Source organism: Cyprinodon tularosa, unplaced genomic scaffold (genome assembly GCF_016077235.1).
Source record: "Cyprinodon tularosa strain WSP-4 unplaced genomic scaffold, ASM1607723v1 ctg936, whole genome shotgun sequence".
NCBI lineage: Eukaryota > Metazoa > Chordata > Actinopteri > Cyprinodontiformes > Cyprinodontidae > Cyprinodon > Cyprinodon tularosa.
The window spans coordinates 38,713-57,500 of NW_024039714.1; the positions used below are offsets into that span (position 1 = coordinate 38,713).

Sequence of the window (18,788 nt, forward strand, 5' to 3'; positions counted from 1 at the left end):
TATAAAGGTTTACCTTTGTGTTGCTCTGTGTGTGGCTGGTCCCTGGATCCTGAAGGGATATCAGGCAGGCGTCCCCCTCCAGGAGATGGGCTACTGGCTGGCAAAGGTGATGCTGATCCAGAGTGATAGCCTGAGGCATATCCCCGGCTATCAGATGGAGAGGACTGAAAGGGAGAGCAGGGGCACGAGTGTCGGGGCTGCAGAGGGGTGTGGTACCCGCTGCTTACTCCATCCCTTATATCCATCAATGACTGAGGAATGGGGTGATTTTGATGCTGTGCATAAGCAAATCTAGGCTTCTCTGGGTTTGAAACCTGATCCACAGCAGAGTGGAAGAGATGAAAAGCTGGCAGTGGTGATTTACACTGCCAGAGTTCTGCCTGTCTCGTCATTTCCCATGGCTTCTCTGTTTCCCAAAGGGGGGGTATCTCTCTTGACCGCTGACCCCCAGTTCCTTGTGACCAGTGTGGGTTTTCAGCTTGGTCTGATTGCATTTGTTGGAAGACTTTAACTGAGTTTGATTGGTGTTCTCGTCTCCTGGAGCAGTCCTGACAATGGCAAAAAGAAGAAGATGAAGGGGAACTGATGAAAAGCTCTCTGTAAGGGTTTCCAGGCTGTGGTGGGAAGGAAGGATGAGACCCTAATCCATGGCTGGGGTAAAGCAAGAGGTGACATTCTTCTCCAGGATAGCATCTGTTTGAGGCTGGCAGTGTATGATTGTGAGGAAGGGTGTGTTCTGGGGTTGGATAAGGGTAGCATGGCCTGTTGATGCAGGGCAGCGAGGGAGGATGAATCGGACGGTCCCATGTTAATTCAGCAACAGGATCTGCACTATGGCGATGGCAGAGCTCCCTAATAGCTGAATGGGGAGGAGGAGACATAGATTTGGACAGCAAAGCTGGCAGCGTTTGGCTTTTCGGATGCTTTTTCATGCTGCTGCAATGTCTAAGCGACCGACCATCAGAAAGACAGGGGTCCCTTTCCCTCTCCCATTCTGCATCACTACATTTCTGAACTGCTCGATCACAACAGGAACGCTCTCGTCTCACAACCCCTGGACTTGAAGGATCTCCGTCATCCAAAATCGCAGTCTCTCTGTCTTTCGCTTTGTCTCTCCTCTTCTCTTGCGTCCGTTCTCCCATTTCTCCTCTCCTCAAGGTGCAGTCAGGTTTTTCTTTTTCAGAGCAGCTAATTGACATCGATGTTTCGCTCAGCTTATCTGAAGAGACCACAGAGCTTCTTGGGCTACAGTTGAAGGTGAAGGGTTGCGGTTTGGAGGCAAATTGGGGTTTTACAGTTGGGCTACTGGTAAGGCATCCATTGGGCGAAGCAGCTGAGGATGTTGCACCTGGTCCACGTCGCTTCCTCACCTGGGCATACAAGCTGCCATCTAGTGGGCCTCTTGTGTGAGCGATATCTGATTGAAGGGGGAGAAGAAAAAGAAAACCAATGTAATGTTTTATATTTTTACACAAAGCTTTAAGTCTATCCCATTGTGAATGCATCTCACTTTCCATGCTGTCTTCATGGTGTAGATTGAAGTTTTCATAGGAATCCCATTTAACAACAGGGTCTGAGGTTTTGTAGTCTACTTTGACAGAAGAGTCATTTTTTCTGTATTCTCGACCTTATAAAGCAGATTTATGAAAATATGAAACACATAGGCACGATTCATTATACAAACAGGCACAAAAAGCCAAACAGAAAGATGAAATACCTTTGAGTTTTTCTGGACTGTTGGCGAAGATGAACTCCACTGTAGCGTCTGGAGGGAATCTGTCATCTACAGAAAAAAGATGAGCATCAAGGCAGTTATTAAAATATCTAGAGCATAACCACAGAGACCAAGGAAAAAAAAATAAAACACCAACACAAAGGTGGGATCTATGAAGCAGAAAAAACAAAGTTGATAAATAAAAAAATTGTTTCTTTTATACTATTTAAAATAGAAACAAGAAGAGCAGAACGGAAGAGAAAGCGTTTGGTGAACAGAGCAGAGAACATAAAAGAGCCCGATCGTCTTTTTTTTTCTTTCTCACAGTGTGTTTGTATAAATCATACTGTATGCGTCAGCATGTAACACTGAGGGAGATTACTCTGAGACTGCAATTCACAGAGCCATGTGCAAACATCTGTGTCATCTAACCTGACACTGTCCTTTGGTATTTGACTTTAAAGCAAGCCCCAAGTCTAGAATGGTAAGAGGATAAACAGTGTCTTGATTAAAGGAGCAACAGAAATGCAAGTTAGGAGGTCTCCTATTTACCATGCCATTATATACATATATAGATACACTATATTGCCAAAAGTATTTGCTCACCCATCCAAATTATTGGAATCAGGTGTTCCAATCACTTCCATGGCCACAGGTGTATAAATTCAAGCACCTAGGCATGCAGACTGTTTTTACAAACATTTGTGAAAGAATGGGTCGCTCTCAGGAGCTCAGTGAATTCCAGCGTGGAACTGTGATAGGATGCCACCTGTGCAACAAATCCAGTCGTGAAATTTCCTCGCTCCTAAATATTCCACAGTCAACTGTCAGCTGTATTATAAGAAAATGGAAGTGTTTGGGAACGACAGCAACTCAGCCACGAAGTGGTAGGCCACGTAAACTGACGGAGCGGGGTCAGCGGATGCTGACGCGCATAGTGCGAAGAGGTCGCCAACTTTCTGCAGAGTCAATCACTACAGACCTCCAAACTTCATGTAGCTCAAGAACAGTGCGCAGAGAGCTTCATGGAATGGGTTTCCATGGGCGAGCAGCTGCATCCAAGCCATACATCACCAAGTGCAATGCAAAGCGTCGGATGCGGTGGTGTAAAGCACGCCGCCACTGGACTCTAGAGCAGTGGAGACGCGTTCTCTGGAGTGACGAATCGCGCTTCTCCATCTGGCAATCTGATGGACGGGTCTGGGTTTGGCGGTTGCCAGGAGAACGGTACTTGTCTGACTGCATTGTGCCAAGTGTAAAGTTTGGTGGAGGGGGGATTATGGTGTGGGGTTGTTTTTCAGGAGCTGGGCTTGGCCCCTTAGTTCCAGTGAAAGGAACTCTGAATGCTTCAGCATACCAAGACATTTTGGACAATTCCATGCTCCCAACTTTGTGGGAACAGTTTGGAGCTGGCCCCTTCCTCTTCCAACATGACTGTGCACCAGTGCACAAAGCAAGGTCCATAAAGACATGGATGACAGAGTCTGGTGTGGATGAACTTGACTGGCCTGCACAGAGTCCTGACCTCAACCCGATAGAACACCTTTGGGATGAATTAGAGCGGAGACTGAGAGCCAGGCCTTCTCGTCCAACATCAGTGTGCGACCTCACAAATGCGCTTCTGGAAGAATGGTCAAAAATTCCCATAAACACACTCCTAAACCTTGTGGACAGCCTTCCCAGAAGAGTTGAAGCTGTTCTAGCTGCAAAGGGTGGACCGACGTCATATTGAACCCTATGGATTAGGAACGGGATGTCACTTAAGCTCATATGTGAGTCAAGGCAGGTGAGCAAATACTTTTGGCAATATAGTGTATATACATATAAGTGCTGTGGAGCTTTACATTTTCTTAGCATGCACCAGTTATCCACAAAAATACTGTTACTGGGTTTTTTTTTTACTCTAAGATACATTTCTTAAACTCTATTCTCTGAGCAGCAGCTTTCTACCTGAGCAGGCCAGGTCTAGTTCAGTTTTTCCAAACCACAGCTGGGCTCCATGAACTGTGCAGGTGTGGAACTGGACTCTGAACACAACCTCCCTCTCTGCTGCTCTGCTCCGCCGGTGGTAGCATTTCACCTAGAGAGAAAATAAGGTTTATTTCAAATGGTATCGCTTAAATATTAACCACATTCAAATGTAGACAGTTTACCAAAAAATGCTCTCAAGTAAAAGTAGCATCTATTCAGCATATTTCTACCAGAGTAAAAAAGTCAAAGTCAAAAGTAGCCACCAAAGAAATGACTAAGGTAAAACTAAAAACGATAAAAAGGCTTCCAAACATTTAGTAACTGTTTTAATATTTATATTGATGAAAATCAGACAGACAACAATATAAAGTTATGTGAATATTCCTGTGATTTTAAAGACTAAAAGAAAGCAATGAATACAAATAAATAAAATATTTCTCTTCCTACAGTAAATCTTTAAGAAATTGATTTCTTAAAGATCATAAAGTATATGTTTATCATTCTGCTTCATTGTATCTCTATTCTCCCACTCTGCAGAATCTGTTAGTTCAATCTCTAATGTTATGCTCTCTCTGCTTTTTCAAATAGTAGCTCATCCGGTCTATTCCTGTTTGGCTGTGACATCATCCAGGAAAGAAATATAAGCTGTGCTGCTGCCATCAACACCATTGTTTATATATGTTGGAGATCTGCCTGTTTTTCAGTGTAGTCCCGTTTTTCTGACTGTGACTGACTGCATGTGCTCTCTTCATCCTCTGACATGGGAGCTGGCTCGGAGCTTGTCCGCCTGGCTGTGTGTTTCCTGCCTTTTACAGTCGTGTTTTGTATCTCTGCATCTGTCTCCTTGAACCCCAGTCGGCCTCAGCAGATGGCCGCTCACACTGAGCCTGGTTCTGCTGGAGGTTTCTTCCTGTTAAAAGGGAGTTTTTCCTCTCCACTGTCGCTACAAGCATGCTTAGTCTGAGGGATTGCCTTCGAGTCATTGCGTTGATGCAGTCAACTGGTTTTCCTTAGATAGAAAACTTTGAATCAATTTGACTGTATGATCTGCTTGAATTTTAAATTGTCTTGAGATGTGTTGTGAAACTGGGCTATATAAATAAATTGAACTGAATTGAATATATGACAGAACAGCCTAAACTACCTCCACTGACAATAAATACTTTCTCTATATATTACCTTGACATTCATGTCATAGACATCTAAGCAGGTTAAAATAACATTAAAGAACACAGATTGTGTACAAAAGAGCATGGTCATTTAAGTGAGACTCAAAATATCTGTGTCTGCTGAATTTCACGTAAAAATTTTCCTTTTCTGTTTTTCCGTAAAGTTACTCACAGTTGGTAGAGTAGCCAAAGATTCTACTCTGGTTAGAGATGCAATATTTCAAGATAATAGTAAAAGTAAAAAGAACAGAGCAGTGAAAGTACTCCTAAAAGTAAATTTTTATCATAAAGTTACACTGGTAAATGTAACTGAGTAAATGTATGTAGTTAATCCCCACCTCTGACCATATTAGTGTTTCCAATTGGTTTGAGTATTGATTTTGGTAGATATAGAACAGTTTGTTTCATTTATTCACTGATGAGAGGTGCTAAACTGAACAAAATCCAAAAATCAGTTGGTTTATCTCCAAAGACTAATCCAGTCTTAGAAGCTGCAGGTTATTGGTACACATTCTAGTGTTATGCTGTACAAACCTTTTAGGGAAGGCTTTGTCATAGTGATCAAGACAACACAATGTATATTTGCAGACTGAAAGAACACCAAGAGTTGGTTCAATACTTTGAAGGATTCATTTTCTTTACTTAAATCAATTACTGCTCTAAACCTTTTAAAGGACTAGTACACCCAAAACATGATTAGCCTTCATTTTCTACTCACCCCCGTGCTGAACAACACTCTGGAGTACTTTTTTGATATCTCAAATGCATCTGGAGATCTGGGAGGCTTCTTGCTGTCTGCTGACATTCAAATAATGGAAGTCTATGGCGCCCGAGGCAGAAAGGTCCATAAAAGTCCACAAAAAACGTGTCAATATTCCTCCATACTGCTCGTCCAATATATTCCAAGTGTCCTGAGTGGGTAGCATCCAGAATTTACTCGAAACGAAGTCATTTAGAATGTTTTTAGAGCATAAACAGTAGTGTATAGGATTTCCTAAAAGCACGTTCACGAGTCTACGGAAACCGCGGCAGACCAAACCAGATGAAAGTGCGCATTCAGCTTGGCAAAGAACTCATGCTCTTCCTCAGCACTGAAGTCCTCAGACATTTTTCTTTCGTTGTTTCTTTCTTTGCACAGGTAAACAGCACATTTCTTCTTCTACGCTTGCATTATCGGCAGAGCAGAAGCTGAATGCGCACTTTCATCTGGTTTGGTCTGCTGCGGTTTCCGTAGACTCGTGAACGCGCTTTTAGGAAATCCTATACACTACTGTTTAGGCTCTAAAACATTCTAAATGACTTTGTTTCGAGTAAATTCTGGATAGTACCCCCTCAGGACACTTGGAATACATTGGACGAGCAGTATGGAGGAATATTGACACGTTTTTTGTGGACTTTTATGGACCTTTCTGCCTCGGGCGCCATAGACTTCCATTATTTGAATGTCAGCAGACAGCAAGAAGCCTCCCAGATCTCCAGATGCATTTGAGATATCAAAAAAGTACTCCAGAGTGTTGTTCAGCATGGGGGTGAGTAGAAAATGAAGGCTAATCATGTTTTGGGTGTACTATTCCTTTAAGGCATTTCCTTGAAATAGTTTTGCATATCTAAAACTGCAGGGTGGATATACAATGATCATGATTTATAGTGCTGTAGATTCTCAATTGAACTCAGGTCTGGACTTTGACTGGGCCATTATAAAAAACTTTTTCATCTAATTTATTTAATTGCCACTTTGGCTTTATTGTTGTTATTATTATGTTTTGCTCATCTGCCGGGTGAACCTCCTCTCTAGAATCTGGTATTCTGCAGCCTGAAAAGCTTCAGTAATTTAGCTCTGAGGATTCTCCTTACCCATCCTCACCAATGCTCAGGGAGATATGAATAGTTAATTTTTATTATCATTACAGTGTCTTCTGCCCAGAGCACCTTCTTCAACAAATTAGCTTTGTTTCTGACATCACATGCAGGTAATTTAAAATGTATGTTTTAATGGCCTTCTATGGGATATAGGTAAACTATTTAGCAAAGACATGTATATTACATTGTAATAAACAAGATTTGAAGAGCTTAGAGGGGTAATGGTGGCTAAATATGAAGCCCTGCACAGAAAAATGATTTATTTTTTTCATTTCTTTTTGTAAAACCTTGGATTAAAAATGGGGATTTTCTTTAAGTTTTATAGATATTCACCTATCTTTGTTTTTTCATATAAAATCCAAATTAGATTATTTGAAGGTTGCATTTGTAACATAAAAGTTAAAAAAGAAGAAGAAAAAAAAAAGAATAGCTCAAGGGGTGTATATACATTTGTAAAAAAAAAAATCACATTTATATTTAATTGCAAGTGGGGTTTTATCTCACCATAATGTCACCCTTTAATAACAGAGCTGGCTCCATAGTTACACACAATTTTCTTGCCCGGGAGCTCTGAGGATCACTGTAAAAAGAATTTAAAAAAATGGTACATTTGCTTGAGAATAACATAAAAAAGGAAGAGACAGATTTAGGCAGGATGTAAACACTGTCTCCTTTAATGTAAGCACAGACCAGGCTACACTTAAACACAGACAGCAAGAAGTAGAGTCAAAATCTATCAGAGGGACTCATTGAAAAAAAAGGTTCCACCCACAGGAGGTGAGAGCACATAGTGATTCAAGCAGACAAGTGGACGATACTTACTACACTCCTGAGGTATAAATGAGCTGTAAGGACTGGTAGATTTTCAGGAAAGGATAAAAACCTGCAAGAAAAGTGATAGTTTGTTGGTGAATTCTTAACTTTGTTTTACAATAAAAAATAAAAACACAATTAGTTATTGCTTTATCCTCATAATTAGTTGAAAACCCTGGAAGAGTAAATGCTGACCTCCTCCTGATTGGAAATTTGGTAATGAAGGAACAAGGATCTGATGAAGGAACAAAGGACTGCTGTTCATTTTGATGGTCCCCGACAGCAAACCGCTGAAATAATAGATGTACCTGTTCAAAAAACAAGAACTGGTGTAAGATGAGAGAGCAAATGAGATTCAGGAGGACATATCTGCTGCAGAGAATCAGGAATCCCAGACCTGCTCTGAGAGGGATGCAGAGAGGAGGAGATTTTGTCTTCGCAAAACTTCCTCATGGCTAACGTGGTGAGAGCCTGGTCTGCTCTGAGGGCACAAGAATAATAACTGGTTACAACTGAGGTGTGCAGATAAAAAAATACCATTCATGGTTTGTTTTTCCAAATGGTTTATAGAAGAGGAAATATTTGCTCAATACAGAGTAATATTGGGCGATCTGTTCTCAGGATGGATGCTTGCATCTCAAATATGTACCATAATGCCTCTTAAGCACATAAAGTAGCAAATTACCCAGCTGAAATCTTGCTGTAGTGCATGTAGGCCGCCACTATGACCCCCGTCTTTCCTTTGTGACCCTGTGAGAGCCATAACAGTAATAAACAATGCGTTAGATTCCTGCTTTTCTTCCATCTTTACAGCAATCAAACAGTTGTGTGTTTGTGCCGAACAAACTTTGCAGTGGAGAACGACCACGTTGTGAGGGTCAGAAGTCAGCCACATCTCCATGGCTTTACAAATGGCACAGATCCTGTCCAGTGGAGGGGCGTGGAGATCAGGCCAGCCATAATCTTGCACCTGGAAAGCAGAGGAGAGCTGATGCTTAATTTTCTGTAATGGGGTCAATCGTGGCATAACTATCTAATTAGGGGAGATAAATCTAAATAAAAAAGTGAGTTGCAATAATATTCCTTATGCTTTGAAGCCTTTTTTAAGGTCAGGTTGCAAAAACAAAAATTTGAAATGCTTTAGTTAGATTTTAGTGTGTGATTTTGAAAATGAAAGAACAATTTTTCATGGTGTAATTTATCTTAAAGGATTACAGTAGAAATACTTTTGCTTTTTTTTCTCGCAAACCAGCCAAAGCTTCATCAGACTGGGGGTTTCTGAAACTTACAGGTTTGCCGCACTTTTAAGATTCCTCATGATTTAAGATTTTTGGGAATTTTAATTCCCAAAAATGTGTTCTGGAGATGATTTTACAAAGAAAAGAACAACTTGTTGAACAAAACCCTATAAGAACTACAATGTGTAATTTTCATTCTTGATCAATAAAGTATTTAATTAAAATTAATCAATTTTCCTTTTGCAGAAAACTATGCAGTACTTTATGTTGTTTTATCCCATCTAATCCATCAGCAATGCCCCCCATGTTTAGGCAGTAAATACTCTTACCTTTGAGTTAAGCCTGGTGATGTCATGTCTTTTTTCTGATAAATTCAGAAGCTAGATGGAGCAAAAGGAAGGAAGAATATCAGCCACATGCAGGTCTTTGTTCTTAATGTATGTGTTTCAGTTATTTAAACTCACCAGAAACTTGTCCTGGTGCTTAGATTTGAGCATGGAGGCCACCTCCTGCAGGTTTCTACGATAGCGCTGCTCCTCCAGGTCTGGCACAAAGAAGACAGAGATGATCCGCTCTGTGATGTAGGTGAGGTCGAAGTCATAGTGTCCTTCCATCACATGTTCCATCACTTCTTCTACGCTTTTCCTTCCGGACAGAGCAAACATACATTATTTGATCACTTCTTGATTCCATAATGACATTTAAAATGTAGATTTCTTAATTAATTTAATGTTTTTAACAAGCAAGACAGATCTCCCATACAGTGAATTCTAAATTATGAATTGGATTAATAAAACTGCCTGAATCTGCAAAAGAAAATGATGTGCACTGTGGAAAACAATGGTGCTATAATCCTGGCCATCAGTCCCTGTTTTTAAGATGGATATATTCTATACGTATACAGATTTTTTTCTTAGACATTTAAAGTATTTGGAAAAGCTGCAGAAATAATTACTCCAAAGACCAGTAAGTTTCCAGTCAAAACCTTTCAGACAAATGCTAGAAAGCAAAGGGGATCTAAGCAAAAACCCCAAATTCACATTAGAGAGAAAAATGTGCTTATTGTAAAATAGCCCAACCCCAAAGTAGAATCAAATGTGATGCAAAGCTTAGAGTCTAATGTGGTCAACAGATGACATGTTATAATCTGACTGACTTTAGGAACATTTTAAGGTAGAATGTCAGATGTAGATGAACTACAATTTAAGTAAACTGAATATTTGAAATACGTCAAATGATTGTATTTGTGGACAGTTTAAAGCTATCCACATTTATTTAACTGGGCTAATGCACCTTTTTTATTTTTCTGTGAATGGAATTGTTTGGTTTTTTTAATGAAGTTGCTCAGAATGGCAGGTAAATACAAAGTATTGGACTGACACACTGTTTAAAAAGTCAATCTACATTTGTTTTCCTGAAAAGAAAAAATATTGGGATGTCCTGGTACACCGTTTTCTTTTCCGATACAATACACTGATTCAATAACACAGCTTTGAGGATGACCCATTCCGATATTGATGTTGGAAGCAGGCTGATATATTCCGATAGTCATTGTCTGTCTGATATCGGACTGGTTTCTGATTTCATCAGCGGATTGCGACGTCCCTTAAAAAAATACCCTCTCTTGTCCGCCTGCACATTAAGCTAATCTTATGCTCTTTGTTACCTTGGCAAGGAGCTTCTCTTCTTTTGAGATGTTGACTTTGTGGAGCTGTGCTGAGAAAATAAACAGAGAGGAGCTGAACAGTGCTGCTACGAAGCTCAATTAAACACAACAAAACATCCAAATTGACACAAACTTACCAGATCTGGCACTGGGGTGCAGGTGGTGAACACCTGAAAGGGAAGACAGCATATGGTTAGATTTAGCGGCATTTAGATTAACAAATGCACTCATTCCCACCAACTGGAAATAAATTAGCTCATATCTCGTCATTTGTTTGATTTAACGCTCTTGGTTCTACTCCAGCAGAGCAGATAAACAGCAAACAACTGAGGGATGAGAAAGGAAGGAAATGGAGAGCTGATGGAGAGGATAGTAAAACTCATTCCTCATCTGTCATCTCCGGCAGATGGCTGCAAGAAGCTTTGGCACAAACGTTTAAATGATGATAGAAAATGTTGACAAACCCCCAATCAGGAGATAAATGTACAAATGCAGAGAAATGTTGATCAACTCTAAGAAACAGCTGCAAACATTACAATGATTTTTCCAAGACTATTATCACCTTTTATCTTCACTTTGTAAATATTTGTCAAACAGGATGAACGAGTAGAGTTCGGTTAAGGTATCCCAAGTTTAATATTAATGCTATGTTTTGCTTCAGCCTATTAAAAATATGGTATATTTTATTACTGGGGGAAGGCAGTAAACATGTTATGCAGTCCTTGTACATTTCTGCTGACTCAGCAATACTTTGCACATAAGGCAAACACACACACAGAAGCTGGGGCCATTTATATAGATAACAACAATAGCAAAACACTCCATGTTGCAGCCTTTATAATTCTGTCAATATAACAGTACTTAAAGGAATAGTACACCCAAAACATGATTAGCCTTCATTTTCTACTCACCCCCATGCTGAACAACACTCTGGAGTACTTTTTTGATATCTCAAATGCATCTGGAGATCTGGGAGGCTTCTTGCTGTCTGCTGACATTCAAATAATGGAGGTCTATGGTGACCGAGACAGAAAGGTCCATAAAAGTCCACAAAAAACGTGTCAATATTCCTCCATACTGCTCGTCCAATGTATTCCAAGTGTCCTGAGTGGGTAGCATCCAGAATTTACTCGAAACGAAGTCATTTAGAATGTTTTTAGAGCATAAACAGTAGTGTATAGGATTTCCTGAAAGCGCGCACCTGCGCGCTCACGACGCTACGGAAGCCGGCAGACCAAGCCAGATGAAAGTGCGCATTCAGCGTCTGCTCTGCCAATAATGCAAGCGTAGAAGAAGAAATGTGCTGTTTACCTGTGCAAAGAAAGAAACAACGAAAGAAAAATGTCTGAGGACTTCAGTGTTGAGGAAGAGCATGAGTTCTTTGCCGAACTGAATGCGCTGGTTTGGTCTGCCGGCTTCCGTAGCGTCGTGAGCGCGCATGTGCGCGCTTTCAGGAAATCCTATACACTACTGTTTATGCTCTAAAAACATTCTAAATGACTTCGTTTCGAGTAAATTCTGGATGCTACCCACTCAGGACACTTGGAATACATTGGATGAGCAGTATGGAGGAATATTGACACGTTTTTTGTGGACTTTTATGGACCTTTCTGTCTCGGGCACCATAGACCTCCATTATTTGAATGTCAGCAGACAGCAAGAAGCCTCCCAGATCTCCAGATGCATTTGAGATATCAAAAAAGTACTCCAGAGTGTTGTTCAGCATGGGGGTGAGTAGAAAATGAAGGCTAATCATGTTTTGGGTGTACTATTCCTTTAATTACTTAAAAAATGCTTAATATCCCTGTTTGGCTCTATGTTTGAGTCATTAAATGTGATGCCAAATCAGCATTTAAACTTTAACCCAGTCCACCCCAGCACTTATATGAGCAGCTAAGCCACAGTCAGAGGTTAAACTGTGGCAAACACTGACTGGTGTCCAAACAAAGTTTAACAGTGATGTACAGCTAAGGAAATTTAAAAAAACAACAACAGCGACTATTCTGCTTAAAAGTTGAAGCAAACCTATTGGTAATACAAGGCTGTATTGGCTAACTGGTCCTGCGATGAAGCGATTTGATTGGTTGGAGGAAATAAGATAAGGATTTGCTTAAAGATTGTACCTACAACCTTTTCTTTAAAACAAAAAATAATGGTGCGGAATAAAAGTATAGATTTTTGAGAGGGAAAAAAAGTATTAGACAAATAATTGTTTTATAAATTTTCCCCACAATGGGGAAAATGTGTCATTACAGCAGTAAAAGCTTACAGCAAAAGTGGTCACGCAAATGTGTATAAAAATAACAGAATGTTAAGACAGAGTTCAGAAAATAAACAAATAAAATACTGTACAGTATTTTTACAATATAAATACTCTGCATCTGTATAATAAAAAAATCAATATACAGCTGTGGACATTTTGCAGTAGCAGTTATGTGAAAATAGCTGCAACACCAGAGATGGGCAAAATGACAGCAGCATGTTATTTAACTAAGATAGAAACTGTGCAAAAATCTGCATGAATGTAACAACATATTGAGGTTGTTGGGAACATTGGTGGCTATAAAGTCTTACAGCTGCTGGGAGGAAGGATCTGTGATAAAGCGCCCTGGTGCATTTAAGGTGCAGCAGATAGGTATAGCAGGTTGAAGATTGTAGTAGCTCTGTAATAGAGCTGTAAAAATGCTTCTTCTCAGCGTTACATTGGCCAAGCTTGTGATCATGGTTGCCAACGTAAAGAAGCAAAGGGGCTCAGGATGCATGCAGAGGTTGCTGCTTTCCTTTAGAACAGGCAAGTTAAACGTATGCTAATGCTAACCAAAGCTCTGCGGGTAAAGTAGGCAGGTTTCAGGAGGTTTGTTGGGTTCTTCTGTAAGTCAGTATGAAGTGGTTCAGATCTGGTTTCAGATCTCGGCCAACACTGGAGCAGCTGCTAGGGGTTAGCTAATCCTTCTTTTCCCCCGTAAGGAATAACTAGTAAAAACCACCTCCGGTGTTTGGCAGATTTGGCAGGCGGCTGAAAAACAATCAAATTGAAGGTTGGAAGATAAGTGAATGCAATGGCTCTTTATAATACACATTCACGGGCTATAAAGTACACCTATTTATCTTGCTTTTGGCAAAAAAAACACAAAGATCCAATCACGTGGGATCAGTGCAATATGTTAAGTATATGTAGACATTCCATCACACTTATCCCAAGGGGGGTCACAAGGGGTGCTGGTGCCTATCTCCAGCTGTCTACGGGCAAGAGGTGGGGTACACCCTGAACAGGTCACCAGTTCATCACAGAAACAAACGGCCATTCACACACACCTAAGGAAAATTTAGAGAAGCCAGTTAACCTAACAGTCATGTTTTTGGACTGTGGGAGGAAGCCAGAGTACCAGGAGAGAACCAATGCATGCACAGGGAGAACATGCAGAAAGACCCCGGACTGGGATTTAAACTGAGAACCTTCTTGCTGCGCCACTGAGCAGCCAGATATGGCGAAAACGATTTGGTGAATTTCAAGCATCAGAATGTAAACTAAATATTTAGGTACCCATTTAATCGCCATGTTGGTGATGCAGACGTCCTGATGTGAGCTCAAAAGCTGATCTAAGTGGTACTGAGATTCTTCAATCCCCATCCAATAGATTAGCAGAGAATGGTCCACAAAATTAAACTGATCCGGTGAGCTGGAGATGTGCAAATTACAATGTTGATCTCAGAAGTCACAGAATGGTGAGACTGGTTAAAGATGATACGAGGCCAGCAGTAGCAGAAATTCCACAAAGCTATACGCCGAATACTGTCTCTGAACACACATAATATCAAGCAATGAAGAAAATGAGCTACAGCAACAGAAAACCACACTTGTCGCCAACAGAGGCTTTAATAAAATACATTGAATTAAGCCTAAAGTTCACAAGGGCTGATCAAAATTAGTCAATAGCTTGGAAAAATGTTAACTAGTCCAACAAATCTCAACCTCAGCTGCAACAGTCAGAATTTGGTGTAAACAAAATAAACGCATGCAGTCATACTGCCCTGTTTCAAAGCTTGTAAGCGAGTAAATGTGTCTTAATGTGACTATCTGCATAGATAAATAAAGAATTATGGTTGAGTCAGCTGATGGAAGAGCAATGGAGGCTGAGGAAGGTTGCAACACTGTTTTCTGTTCTCTCAACTATTTCAAGACAACTGGGCCAGCACCAACCATTTGATTATATATTAAAATGACATACGTATGTCTGCATGGAAAAGATTTATTACTGAACTCATAAGAAAACTTTTTTCCACAAGTTATAAATCCATCCAATAGTCGAGTTGTAAAAAGATTTAGCAGCAATGGTTAAATGTTGTATGTATGAGTTTTTAAAAAAGTGTCTAAACTCAACCTGAAGAATAATCAAACCCAGAGGTGGCAATTCCAGTTCCTTAGGGCCGGTATTCTGCAACTTTTAGATGTCCCTTTGGTTCAACACACCTGAATCCATAATTAGGTGATTAGGAGGACTCTGGAGGGACAGACTGCATACTGAGGAGGTAACTTAGCCATTTGATTCAGGCGTGTTGAACCAAGGATCGATCAAAAGTGGCAGGATACCTGCCTCCAGGAACTGGAATGGCCAACTGTTACGTCCACCAAGGGCACAACATATTTGAGGACACGAGACAAAAGATGAGGGTTCAAAAAAGATATTTTATTTATAAATTGCCTCCTCTTTAGCTTTCTTTGCTCGGCTTCTTCTGATTACTGCGAAGAAAAAAGTTAGAGGCCCTCAGATCCCGTGCCCCAAAGGAATCAAAAAATGAAACCCAAAAGTAACAAAAGAAAGTTGGACCTGGCAGGCTGATCAAACAGAACAAAACGGTACAGCAGGGGGCCAACCCTATACAGGGCCGTCGAAGCCCCTACTGGTACCGGACTAAAGGCCAAAAATAACCTAAGCAAAAGAAAAATCGAAAATAGGACAACCGGTCCCGCCAGGCCAAAAACCACAAGAAAAAAGTAAGCAACGGCTAACAAAAATACCGCATGGCAGGCTGGAACGTCCGCTGCAGGCCGCAGCGACAAGACAAGTGCGCACCGCGCACGATGGAACAAGTGGAAGCAGGTGGAAAGCGGCGTACAAGCGAAGCTGGAAAGGAACGCCCCAACATGCTGAAAGCCAGCCTATTTATAGGCGGACGACAGCACCACAAATTAACGTAATTAACTCTCTAAAAGAATTATTCAACTCCCAAAATATATTAACAAAGACCCTTCAACTAAAGTCTGTAAGAAAACAAAGAAAAGAAATAGACAAAAATCATAATGTGCCCGAAGCACATAACACCAACCCCTGATCAAACCTGTTTCTTCCTCTTGACCATGATATTAGCTAAAGTTGGCTTATGTTCCTGAAACCAGTCTCCACCCACAATTTGTGCTCAACTGACACTAAATGTGCCTGAGCCTCTTCAGAATGTTCTCAAAAAACTACTACAGAAATTTTCAGTTGATCAAACTTGAGTATATGGTGCATTAAATTGGTTCACTGTAAACATATATTAGTATATAGGCGACTAATTTAGCCATTAAATAAAGCCCAGCAAAACAAAGAAAAAATTGACACCAAAACGTGACTATTGTACATTAAAAGATGACTGACATTTCTCAGATTTTTAGTCATTGTGTATTCAGTGATGTGAGTCATTGCAGTGAGCTAGACCTGAGCAAACCAGCATGGTGCACGCCGCTTAGATCTCTGCCCAACTTGCCCCCATCTGTTTCAGATGTCTGGAGCACATGAGCAATTTAAAACTTGAGGGATCAGAACAAAACCAGCCAACTGATTATTTTTGTTTTAATTAGCATTTCATTCTAAGAATACCACTTAACAACCAACTGCAACTATGGGCTGTCTGCAAAGTGCACATACACATGCATCCCAAAATAATAATAAAAGAAAAATGTTCAAGTACTACTAAATTAACTTCCCAAACACAACTATAGCAAATATAATTTATCATGATATTCATGACAAATCAAAGGCCAATTTTGGGAAAAAAAAAAAAAAAAGAACTTCTTTCAGAGGGTCAGTACATGTTTAACATTTTAGACATAAGGCCAGGGAATGCAGACTGAGGTGGTTTGGATATCCACTATGGACGGATAGGGCATCAGTGGAGGGATGTTGAGGCTGATGCTGCCAGCACGATTTAATCAGATGGAGACGGAAGACTGACTGTGGCCACCCCTGAAAAGAGAAAGCCAAAATACAAAGAAGATATAATAATGGACACAAGGGTGTAACTTTGTGATGAAAGTTGGTGGGGACACTCAGGAGGGGGCTGATGGACCTACAGTTACTTAACCCGAACGCTTTTGTACTTTCCAAAACGGAGCTCAAACATATATTTATTGAATGCTTTCCTAGTGATGAGAAGACAAGAAAACCATAACACATGCCTTTATGTGCAATATATATATATATATATATATATGCGTATATATATATATATATATATATGCGTATATATATATATATATGCGTATATATATATATATATATGCGTATATATATATATATATATATATATATATATATATATACACGTACACTCACCGGCCACTTTATTAGGTACCCCATGCTAGTAACGTGTTGGACCCCCTTTTGCCTTCAGAACTGCCTCAATAGGGGGTTTTCAGTGACGTCACTGGCCAGCTACCGGTCCGCCATCTTGGGTGGCATATTATCGTATATCATATATATCATGTCACGAATGGATAAGTACACCAGCACGCTAGAGCCACCAGATCATGGAACATATCCGAGGAAATGTTCCGTGATCGACCATATGGACCCCTATGCCCTCCACGGTGCCTTGTTTAGCACTAATCCAGATGATTGGCCAAATGTAGAGCACGGCGACATAGTTCATTACCCGGTGTTCAGTGAAAACCCTCTGCACACTCTGGAGGAAATGAGAGCGTACAAGGGTCTAGAGGCTAACAACCAGTTCACATCTGGTTGGGTACGAGATGTCGAAGTAATGTACATGAAGGAAATCGCCATCATACGTGGACGGGTGAGTTTTAATAAGATGGTAAAAATGTAAACAATCCGACGCAGGGCTCGCTATGCTAGGTGGCTAACGGCCCGGCGGTGCGCGAACAGTTCCAAAGCTACAAGTCCTTGGAGTCTCATGTGCAGTTTACGAATGGATGGGTTCAGGAGCTGCAGCTCATAAAGCCAGCAAACAGTGCTAACCGTTAGTGCTAACAACCACTCAGGCATATAATGTACTTTTAACTAGCTGCTATGTGTTTCAAAGGTTTGGTTAGTAACGTAAACTGCCAAACCTCCCTAAACCCTCCGGGTTTCTCACATATTTGAGCCTTTTCCCGCTGGTTGAAATCAAGTTAAGGTGAAATTAATCAAATTAAAACACGGCTGAGAGAGGGAGTCCAGTACGTGGTAGTCATAGGCAGTAGTCTGAGTAGCGGCGGCAGTCAACATTGCGGCCACGGAAAGTAATACGTCATGACGCCCAAGCCCTATTATTAATATATTCTTACATGTTTTAAATGCTTGACAGTTAATTACCTGTGACAAAGTGAGTACTGCAGACTCTGGCGTATTCCAGCTTAACACCGTCCAAATCGGACCTGGATATCCGTGTCAGCCATAGGTGACGGCGTTGTTCAGATAGCTGTTTTATTTTTTCACATTGATTCACGATTACGGCTGGTATGCGATAGAAAGAGCGTTGATCTCGACCTCCACGGGCCGTGCAACCAACAATTACACACGATTTCACCATTTTTCACTGTCAATATTGCCTAAGGCTGCCACCCAATATGGCGGACGCGCTGAGTAGTCACGTGAGCGTAACGTCACCTGAAAACCCCCTATTCTTCGTGGCATAGATTCAACAAGGTGCTGGAAGCATTCCTCAGGGACTTTGGTCCATATTGACATGATGGCATCACACAGTTGCCGCAGATTTGTCGGCTGCACATCCATGATGCGAATCTCCCGTTCCACCACATCCCAAAGATGCTCTATTGGATTGAGATCTGGTGACTGTGGAGGCCATTTGAGTACAGTGAACTCATTGTCATGTTCAAGAAACCAGTCTGAGATGATTCCAGCTTTATGACATGGCGCATTATCCTGCTGAAAGTAGCCATCAGAAGTTGGGTACATTGTGGTCATAAAGGGATGGACATGGTCAGCAACAATACTCAGGTAGGCTGTGGTGTTGCAACGATGCTCAATTGGTACCAAGGGGCCCAAAGAGTTCCAAGAAAATATTCCCCACACCATGACACCACCACCACCAGCCTGAACCGTTGATACAAGGCAGGATGGATCCATGCTTTC

At 40.9% G+C, this 18,788-nt stretch overlaps 1 protein-coding gene across 5 annotated transcripts in view; it reads right to left on the reverse strand.

Annotated features, from left to right (window-relative positions):
* LOC119776469 (tensin-2-like) overlaps positions 1–18,788 on the reverse strand; it is a 57,762-nt gene that overhangs the window by 10,794 nt on the left and 28,180 nt on the right. For 3 of the 5 annotated variants that reach the window (XM_038274877.1, XM_038274876.1, XM_038274878.1), the window contains 14 exons: positions 10,569–10,601; positions 10,432–10,481; positions 9,230–9,413; positions 9,095–9,145; positions 8,375–8,497; positions 8,213–8,277; positions 7,925–8,008; positions 7,723–7,835; positions 7,537–7,597; positions 7,219–7,294; positions 3,665–3,794; positions 1,718–1,783; positions 1,511–1,627; positions 14–1,417 (listed from right to left, as the gene is read on the reverse strand). In XM_038274877.1, coding sequence (XP_038130805.1) covers positions 14–1,417; positions 1,511–1,627; positions 1,718–1,783; positions 3,665–3,794; positions 7,219–7,294; positions 7,537–7,597; positions 7,723–7,835; positions 7,925–8,008; positions 8,213–8,277; positions 8,375–8,497; positions 9,095–9,145; positions 9,230–9,413; positions 10,432–10,481; positions 10,569–10,601 — 2,557 coding nt within the window. The remainder of the gene's footprint in view (positions 1–13; positions 1,418–1,510; positions 1,628–1,717; positions 1,784–3,664; positions 3,795–7,218; positions 7,295–7,536; positions 7,598–7,722; positions 7,836–7,924; positions 8,009–8,212; positions 8,278–8,374; positions 8,498–9,094; positions 9,146–9,229; positions 9,414–10,431; positions 10,482–10,568; positions 10,602–18,788) is intronic. The other 2 variants (XM_038274880.1, XM_038274879.1) reach the window with 1 other exon arrangement.